The sequence below is a fragment of the Suncus etruscus genome, chromosome 3 (assembly GCF_024139225.1).
Source record: "Suncus etruscus isolate mSunEtr1 chromosome 3, mSunEtr1.pri.cur, whole genome shotgun sequence".
NCBI lineage: Eukaryota > Metazoa > Chordata > Mammalia > Eulipotyphla > Soricidae > Suncus > Suncus etruscus.
In genome coordinates, this window is record NC_064850.1 from 14,022,234 (window position 1) to 14,031,615 (window position 9,382).

Below are 9,382 nucleotides of genomic sequence, written 5' to 3' on the forward strand. Positions count from 1 at the left end.
TAAAACATTTATTATTTGATTACAACAATAATAATTTATTATTATTTAAATTTATTTACAGATTTTTTAAATAAAAATTCATAAAATTATTTTTTTAATATTAAAATTTTGGGATTCACTCTTCTTCCCCCCGAGGGTCTTTTCTAGGCCTATCTTCCCCAGCAGCAGCCACTCCGGAGCCCAGCCACCTGACCGCCGCTCCCACGCCAGGCCCCGCCCACAGCCCCGCCCACAGAGGGCGGGGCGTCGCGCCGGCGGTCCAGCCCCTCCCTTAAAGTGTCGGTTCTCGCGGCCACTTCCGCCTCCGGGCCCAATGGGAGAAAGGCCTCGGGAGAGGGGGCGGGTCAGGAAGTGACGTCACACAGCACCCTCCATTTTGTCCAGCGCCCGAGCGAGGCAAGTGCGTCAGTTGTGGCGAGTTCGGAGACGGGTGCAGTCGTGGTCTGCGAGGGCGGAGGCGGACGGCGAGTCCCGTCGCCCACTTACGGACTTCTTTCTCGCTCTTTCACTGGGCCGCCTCAGCTGCCGGCAGGTGAGTGTCTCACATTGAGGGATCGATACCGCTCAGCTCGCGATGGGGCGAGGGATGCTTCTTTTTTTTGCGGAGGACGACGGCGTCCACCGAGCGCGGTTTGATTCGAGGGGGGCTGGACGCCGGAATGGCGGGCGGGGAGTCGGCCCGCGAGTCGGCCCGCGAGGCTCCTCACCGCCGACTCCGCGGCCGCCATTTTGTGCCTGCCTCTGCGACCGTTGGCCGCCGCCTGCGCATGCGCGGCGTCGCTACACTTCCGGCTTCTGCTCGCTGCGGCGCTTCCGGGTGGCGACGACGCATGCGCGGCGCGTTTTCCTCCATTGGCCGGTTCTGGCGGAGTGGGCGGGGTCGGTTCCGCCCCGCCCCTCTCCGTCCGCCCTTCTCGGCCTTTCCTAACTGCCGCAGAGGGGAGGGGGCCCAGAAGAGCCGCGGACCGGATTGCGCCTGCGCAGTTGCGGCGGCGGCGGCAGTGGGCGTTGCAGTGGCTGCGGTTTAGGCCCCCGGGGAAGGATCCTGTTGGCAGCCGAGTTTTACCTTTTGCAAATCTGCAAGGGAAGCGGCCGGCTAAGTGGCGCCTCTGGGCACTCTGGTTTATAAACAGCACCGGGTAAACATTTTTTGTATTTCTTTTTGCCGTTTTAGTGTTTTATGATCTCTTCCCCACCCACCCCACAGCAACTCACTAGTATATATTGGATTATTGTCACGACAGGAAAATTGTAGCCGGACACCATGAGTGGCTGTCGAGTGTTCATTGGGAGGTTAAATCCAGCGGCCCGGGAGAAAGACGTGGAGCGCTTCTTCAAGGGCTACGGCCGAATCAGAGATATTGACCTGAAAAGAGGCTTTGGCTTTGTGGTGAGTATTAAGGATCCCACCTGGTAGGCGGGTGGGTGCTTGCTTGGGTGTCTTCGATCAGGGCTGGGAAGAGCTGAGCGGAGCTGTGGTTAGTCTGACCCCGAGTTTTCAGGTGGCTCAAGCATTTTTAGCCGGTATTCTGCAGCTTGGTGGGACTAGGCTCTCCTTGAGGGATGAAAGGAACCTAGCTGCTGCCCAAAGGGAAACCTTTTACTCCAGGTTGCTGTTCAGTTAGTCTCACTCACCTCCGTGTCCCTGCCCGCACTAGGATGCTTCTTGAACTGTCTAAAAAAGTTTTCCAGGGCCCGGAGACATTGCATGGAGGTAAGGCGTTTGCCTTTTCATGCAGAAGGACGGTGGTTCGAGTCCCGGCATCCCATATGGTCCTCTGTGCCTGCCAGGGGCGATTTCTGAGCATAGAGCCAGGAGTGACCCCTGAGCACTGCCGGGTGTGACCCCCCCCCCCAAATAGTTTTCAAATGGCCGGAGAGATAGCGTAGAGGTAGGGCGTTTGCCTTGCAAGTGGCCAACCTAGGACCAATGGTCCCCATACCTGCCAGGAGCGATTTCTGAGCACATAGCCAGGTGTAACCCCTGAGCACCACGGGATGTGGTTCAAAAACCAAAAAAGTTTTCAAAGTGGGGCTGGAGCCTTGGTGCAAGTGGTAAGGCGTCTGCCTTCTGCATGCTATCCTTGGATGCACCTCGGTTCCATCCTCGGCCTCCCAAATGATCCCCCAAGCCAGGAATAACCCCTGAGCGTCATTGGGTGTGGCCGGAAAAAAAAAAGTTTTGGAACTGCTCCTTAGTGAGTTGTAAGTTGCACTTGTAAGTCCTTGTTTTTTGTTTTTTGTTTTGTTTTTGAATGTCTTGTTAAAGCGTTGTACTCTTCCTTCCTGCGTTTGTTTTAGGAATTTGAGGATCCCAGGGATGCAGATGATGCCGTATATGAACTTGATGGAAAAGAACTCTGCAGTGAAAGGTGAAAACAACCTTAAGTGTCTGTTGTATGACCCGCTGGGTGCTGTGAAACAGAGCAGACTAGGACAGTTGGGTTATTTTCCAAAAGCAGGTTTCTTGATCCGTCTGAATAGGTTTTTCTTTCCTTCTTCCTCTAGGGTTACTATTGAGCATGCTAGGGCTCGATCTCGAGGTGGACGAGGTAGAGGACGCTACTCTGACCGTTTTAGTAGTCGCAGACCTCGAAATGATAGACGGTACGTGATGGATAGATGACTGCTTTTGAAAGTATTCTTCCATAGAAACTGTTTAAAAACCACTAGTAACCGTGGTTCTGGTATTTATAGGCAATTCTATTTTCCTGTTACTCCACTGTTCCTGATAAGTCTTTAATACGATTATATAAAATAATGGTGGAAATTTTAATGACTTGTTATACCTTATTGCATGAACATTGTTAACAGCTGAACACAGAAAATGCTGCATTTCTTTGATTGTGAGTGCTCATTTTCTTCTTCAGAAATGCTCCACCTGTAAGAACAGAAAACCGACTTATAGTTGAAAATTTATCTTCAAGAGTCAGCTGGCAGGTTTGTTGACATACAGTTTTGAGATATTTTGATGTGGCTTTTTAAAAAGTTAGTGGGTAACTTAAAATGTTTTATTAAAAGTAGTCTATTTTTAATTGCATTAACGGATTAATTTAATTTTAAAATGTAGTTAATTGTAAATGGGGGATGTTTAACATTTTAATGTTAGTGTTCAAATGTTAATGTTTTGAGGATTGATTTCTTGTTTTTTAAAATCAATTTTAACCAAATATTAAACCCTTTATTTGCCAGCCTATCTGTGTCGTTGGCCTTATGACGAGGAGTACCTGTGGGTTATCCTAATCGTTGTCTTGGTCACTCTTGGTTGAGCCTGGTTGACTTTGCCAGTCAGCTCCTACAGTGATCAGTTGGCCACCTCTAGATCTGTGTTTGCCGGTCTAGACGTAATCGGTGCACTTACGAAGTGCCAGGTTGCAGCGATCCCAGAGCGTTGATAACGTGATCTGATCCCTAAGTTGAGAGCTGTCTTCCTGTAACGCTTCCGAATAAGAGGTCCTGGTGGAAAAGAGTTCAAAGATACGAAATTAGGTGATCGTTGGAATCCTGATCGCAGTAAAGTGGTCCTTGGTAACTGCACAAGCGTAGAACGTGTCTGCATTCGTCAGTAGTCTGCCGATAGGGAGGGCTGTGCAATTAAAAGCTTCCATCGATTGGGTAGTGTCCTTCAAGTGGGTGGCGAAGAGCCAGTCGGGCAAATGTCCTGAAGGTTTCTCCGACCGATTAATGGTTTGCTGCTTGACTAGCCTAGGGAAATAATAATAAAGGTAAAGTAAACTTTTTTAATGGCATATGGGGCACAAAATAACTGGTGTCTTGTAAATGTTCTTTTTTTAAATAAGAATTTCTACTTCAGTCTGTACCTTAAAAATACGTACCGTTTCTTTTTGTTTTTATTTTGTTTTTATTTTTGGTTTCGTTTGTTTCACCCTCCTTTGTATTGAGCCTCAGTATTGACTAATACTACTTTAATGTTAAAACCTATAATCTGAGTTTTCTCTAGCATTTTGCTTTAAAAGCACTATGCTATTCGCTTATTTCGTGCCCTGACATAGTGAATTTTTGAATTTTGATAGAATACAAGTGTGGTAAATGCCATGTTTGTACTTTATCTAACATCTTCTCTTCCAGTAGTCTTTGTTTTTATGCCATGTGGTTGTTTGTGTGTCGTGTCTCCTTTTCTTGGCTTAACACAATTATCTTGTGTTAAGGATCTTAAAGATTTTATGAGACAAGCTGGGGAAGTAACCTTTGCGGATGCACATCGACCTAAATTAAATGAAGGGTGAGTATGTGCTTCTCAAAATACCGTGAACTTTTTACTTGAATACTTAAAATTACTAAAATACTTAAAATTCCTGAATACTTAAAATTTGGACACTGTTGAGTGCAGCGATTCCACTCGGCGATGTGTCTCTTACCAGAGGATGATTGGCATCTAGAGACATGTTTTTTGTCTGGTTGAGGCTGCTACGTGGCCTCTTGTGAGGGCCAGGGATGCCACGGAGTAGCCTTCAATGCACATCAGGAAGGCCTGGCCCACCCCTTGGAGTTAATTGACTTCCAAAATTTAACAGTTGGGGATGTGGCTCAGTGATACCAATGCAGTCCTAGGTTTGATCCCATCATCCACAAACAACGCAAAAGTAATTTTTATAAGTGTTACTCTGAGGGTTTGTTATCCTGCAACGATTAGAATTTTTGGGGGCGCAAAAGTAATTTTTATAAGTGTTACTCTGAGGGTTTGTTATCCTGCAACGATTAGAATCTTTGGGGGCTAAGAGATAGTCTAGGGGCTTAAGGTGCCTCCTTGTATGTGGCCAAACCTGGTTTGCTATCCCTGGCATCATGTGATTCCCCAGCATCATTAACTGCAATCCTGGAGAGTCTCCACTGAGCTGACCCAAGTAATCTGAACCAAGATCTAAGCAGCACTTGGGGGGGGGTGTCACACGCAGTGCTGCTTGGGTTACTCCTGGCTCTGTGCTCAGAAATCGCTCCTGGCAGGCTCGGGGACCATTTGGGCTGCCGGGAATCAACCACCATCCATCCTGGATCAGCTGCGTGCAAGGCAAATGCCCTACTGCTGTGCAATCTGATCCCTTGAGGACTGTTGGGTTTGGGGCTGCCTCTCCTCTCTCCCAAAAAGATAAAAATCTTAGCATATGATTAAAGGAGAATGACAACTTATTCTAGACTGATAAAATTAGTTTGTGAGAAGTAGATGTGTGTAACTTCATAACGGTCTTCTTTTAACGTAGGGTGGTTGAGTTTGCCTCTTACGGTGACTTAAAGAATGCTATTGAAAAGCTCTCTGGAAAGGAAATAAATGGGAGAAAAATAAAATTAATCGAAGGCAGCAAAAGGCACAGGTATCTTTAATGTTTTAATTCTATTAAAAAAAAATTTTAATGGTGCCATACCACCTGCTACTTCAACCTTTTTTCCTGCTTTCCCTAGTAGGTCAAGAAGCAGGTCTCGTTCTCGGACCAGAAGCTCCTCTAGGTCTCGTAGCCGATCTCGCTCCCGGAGTCGCAAGTCTTACAGCAGGTCCAGGAGCAGGAGCCGGAGCCGGAGCAAGTCCCGTTCTGTTAGTAGGTCTCCTGTGCCTGAGAAGAGCCAGAAACGTGGTTCTTCAAGTAGATCTAAATCTCCAGCATCTGTGGATCGCCAGAGGTCCCGGTCCAGGTCCAGGTCAAGGTCCAGATCAGTTGACAGTGGCAATTAAAAACTGAATAACTTGCCCTGGGGGCGTTTTTAAAAACCAATTCCCAAACCATACTTGCTAAAAATTCTGGTAAGTATGTGCTTTTCTGTGGGGGTGGGATTTGGAGGGTGGTTGGGTTGGGCTGGAAATCTTTGTAGATGTGGACCACCATGGGGTTGTTGAAAACTAATTGTATTAAATGTCTTTTGATAAGCCTTCTGCTCACATTTTTGTGAATGTCTGAAGTATATAGTTTGTGTATATTGACAGAGCTCTTTTATAACTAAAGCCAATTTAATTCTTTTGTACTAGAAAAGTTTGGACGTTTTTGTTCCTGGTTATTTCAAATAAGTTGATTCAAAATTATTTTAATGGCTCAATTAAACTAATAGCTTTGGACACTTAAAAGAGCTCTCATTTTGCTTGTACATAAAGGCTTTGAGTTTTTCTTGTAAGGGCCAAAGGTGTCCTCATCCTCCCTTTAACAGCTGCCAAGCAAAGGCATAAAAGCAGCTGTTTGTTATTGATAATAAAAGATTCTAAAAGTGCTTTTGTCTGTCTGAAGGAAATACGTTATTTACTACTCCCCATCTACATTCAACACTAACCACTTCATAGAGAGGAGCCTGTGGTTTGGTTTCCATTTTTCAATTAAAAATAGATTTAGTTTGACATTTATTGGCTGGTCAACAAATGGGCAGAGGAAGGCAGTTTTACAGCTGTGGTTTGATAGAGTCCCTTGTGTGTGACCTTTCTGTGCTCTTGTCCGACTATAATGCTGGATCAGGCGATTTAGGCTTCCAAGACAGTTTGGGAAACAATGTAAAAGTTTCAAGTGAGCCCGAGAGGCGGCGCAGAGGTAGGGCATTTGCCTTGCACAAAGCTGACCTAGGATGGACTGCGGTTCAATCCCCCCCAGCATCCCATATGGTCCCCCGAGCCAGGAGCGATTTCTGAGCACGTAGCAGGAGTAACCCCTGAGCGTTGCTGGGTGTGGCCCAAAACCCCCCCAAAAAAGTTTAAAGTAAACAAAACACTTGGTGGATCTATGGCATTCGTGCCACGCTGGCACGGGAAGGCCTTGCAGCTGACACGCAGGAAGGCCGCAATTAAGATAAGCATGCGAAGCGGGAGAAGAGTGTGCCAGTGTATACTTTGCAGCTCACCTGGCAACAGGGCCGGACTGGCCATGGGAAGGACCGGGCATTGTGCGACAGTTTGGGCACTCAGGCTCAAAAAGGTTAGCTATCACTGTCCTAGATAGTCTGATACCCTATCCTGACATTCACTGAAGACTATTTGGTATAGAAATAAGTGCTATCTAAATAATTTAAAGTGCTGCTTTAGTCTTCAGAACTAAAAAAGTAAACAATGCCACTACCTAGTGACACTTTTGGCTCTGTGCTCAGAAATTGCTCCTGGCAGGCTCTGGGGACTATATGGAGTGCCAGGAATTGAATCTGGGTCCAACCCAGGTCGGCCGCGTGCAAGGCAAAACGCCCTACCACGGTGCTGTCTCTCCAGCCCAATAATGCCACCATTTTACAAAAGGAAATATGGTCTAAGAAAAACTCAAGTGGCTTGACTTGACATTAGGATACAGGAAAGGTAATTTTAGAGCCTTTGAGGCATATTATTTGATTTTTATATACTCTTGTCAATTTTACAGGAAGTTCAAAGCAAGAGTAAAAGTATAGGAAAGATTGCTTTTGGTTGGGGCTGGAGCAGTAGCACAGAGCATAGGGCACAGCCTTGTTTGAGGCTAACTCGGTTTGATCTCTGGCATTCCATACGGATGTAGGAGTACAGCATAGCATCTCTGGGTATGACCCCAAAATTAAATGCTTTAGCTTGGTCATTTGCATTAAACCTTGGAACTAGATGAAGCTGATCTTTTTTAACATAAGGCTGATTGGAAGAGGGAAGCATTTGAGTAATGTATTTGTTAGCTTACATGGATGGAAGACACAGCTTATTTAAAACCTGGTCCTCAGTTTTTTTTTTTTTTCAATATACTTAGTATTGGCAGTCAAGTGTTAATCGTTGGGCTTTATAGGAACCTGGAGAGGCAGAACTGGGATTTTTCTACTGGTTATGTCTTGAATAGATTGTGTCAGCAGGTAAACTTTACTGTTGCAAATATTTGCTATACATGGAGGCAAGGCAGTAAATTAAACTTAAAAAAAAAAGTAAATTAAACTTTTTTTTTTTTTTTTTGGTTTTTGGGTCACACCTGGCAGTGCTCAGGGGTTATTCCTGGCTCCAGGCTCAGAAATTGCTCCTGGCAGGCACAGGGGACCATATGGGGCGCCGGGATTCGAACTGATGACCTCCTGCATGAAAGGCAAACGCCTTACCTCCATGCTATCTCTCCGGCCCCGTAAATTAAACTTTTAATGCAAAGAAATGTCAGACGTAGCTGGGGTTTGATTTGAACCAACAAATTAGTAGGTTTTTTTTGTTTGTTTTGTTTTTGGGCCACACCCTTGACACTCTTGTTTTCAGAATCTGTTGTGTCCAGCAGGCTTAGAATCATTTGGGATTCTGGGGATCAAACCTGGGATGAGTGCTTGCATAGCAAACACCCTCCCTGATGTGCTGTAGTTCTGGCTCCGATATTGTTTTGTTTTTGGGCCACATCTGGTGGCCCTCTTGTTACTCCTGGCTCTCTGCTCAGAAATTGCTCCTGGCTGGCACCGGGGACCATATGGGATGCTGGGATTCGAACCACCTTAGGTCCTGCTTGCAAGGCAAACGCCCTACCGCTGTGCTATCTCTCTGGCCCCTGGCTCCAAATTTTAATATGTGTCCAAATCAAGATTTGAGAAGAGATAAGGGAGTATGTATAATCCTTAAAGTTTTTAGGCCAGCTTTTGCAGGATAAGACATTCTTTTCTCTGTATATATGTTTTTTCTGCTTAGTTCTTTAACGTTTGAGGGTAGTAATATTTCTGTCTAGCCTCAACTGCTTCAAAAAGGAGATATGGGGAGGTCAAGAGCTCAGTAGCAGTAGGGAGTTTGACTTGCACATGGCTGACCCAGGATGGACGGACCTAGGTGTCCCATATGGTCCTCTGAGCCAGGAGCAATTTCTGAGCGTCATGTCACTGGGGGTGCCCTCCCCCCCCCAAAAAAAAAGATTAGGAGCCGGCGTAATAGCACAGTGGTAGGGTATTTGCCTTGCACGCTGCCAATCTGGGACAGACACGGGTTTGATTACCGGCATACAATATGCGTCATGTCACTGGGTGGTTCCCCCCACCCAAAAAAAAAAGATTAGGAGCCAGAGTAATAGCACAGTGGTAGGGCATTTGCCTTGCACACTTCCAAATCTGGGACAGACACGGGTTCGATTCCCGGCATACAATATGGTCTCCCAAGCCTGCCGGGAGTGATTTCTTGAGTGCAGAGCCAGAAGCAACCCTGAGCCATGCCAGTTGTAGCTCCAAATCCAAGAAGAAATAAAAAGATTAAGCAATCTGTTTAATTCCTTTTAACTGGTATTGCCAGCTACTATTTAAAAAAGATGCTGTGAATAAAAATACTGTTGTGTTGCCAGCAGCATGTTAGCAACTTTTGGTAATTTTTGGACCATAACCAACAGTTTTCAGAGTGCTGTTTCCATCTTCTGTTCCTCTGAGGGTGGGATGGAATGAAGGTATTATTTCCAGTGGTGTTTAGGGGGATAAGGTGCCAGTAATTGAACCCAGGTTTCCT

The 9,382-nt window shown here is 45.9% G+C and overlaps 1 protein-coding gene across 2 annotated transcripts; it reads left to right on the forward strand.

Moving 5' to 3' along the window:
- The first annotated feature begins 367 nt into the window (after nt 1-367).
- On the forward strand, nt 368-6,214 carry SRSF5 (serine and arginine rich splicing factor 5). Of its 2 annotated transcripts, none has more exons than XM_049770480.1 (8): nt 368-532; nt 1,245-1,390; nt 2,302-2,372; nt 2,509-2,607; nt 2,871-2,940; nt 4,170-4,243; nt 5,220-5,330; nt 5,422-6,214. In XM_049770480.1, the coding sequence occupies exons 2-8, from the start codon at nt 1,265-1,267 to the stop codon at nt 5,684-5,686; spliced, it is 816 nt and encodes a 271-aa protein (XP_049626437.1). In that variant the 5' UTR covers nt 368-532; nt 1,245-1,264; the 3' UTR covers nt 5,687-6,214. The 2 variants fall into 2 exon arrangements, with proteins under 2 accessions (XP_049626437.1, XP_049626436.1); XM_049770479.1 differs by having other exon boundaries at nt 369-532; nt 5,419-6,214.
- Nucleotides 6,215-9,382: the final 3,168 nt, after the last annotated feature.

Excerpts from the sequence above, each read along its gene's own strand:
- SRSF5 (XM_049770479.1), top strand. The coding sequence starts at position 1,265 with ATGAGTGGCTGTCGAGTGTTCATTGGGAGGTTAAATCCAGCGGCCCGG. Across the intron at positions 2,608-2,870 it reads AGACCTCGAAATGATAGACG|AAATGCTCCACCTGTAAGAA; the intron begins GTACGTGATGGA and ends TTTCTTCTTCAG. Across the intron at positions 4,244-5,219 it reads CGACCTAAATTAAATGAAGG|GGTGGTTGAGTTTGCCTCTT; the intron begins GTGAGTATGTGC and ends CTTTTAACGTAG.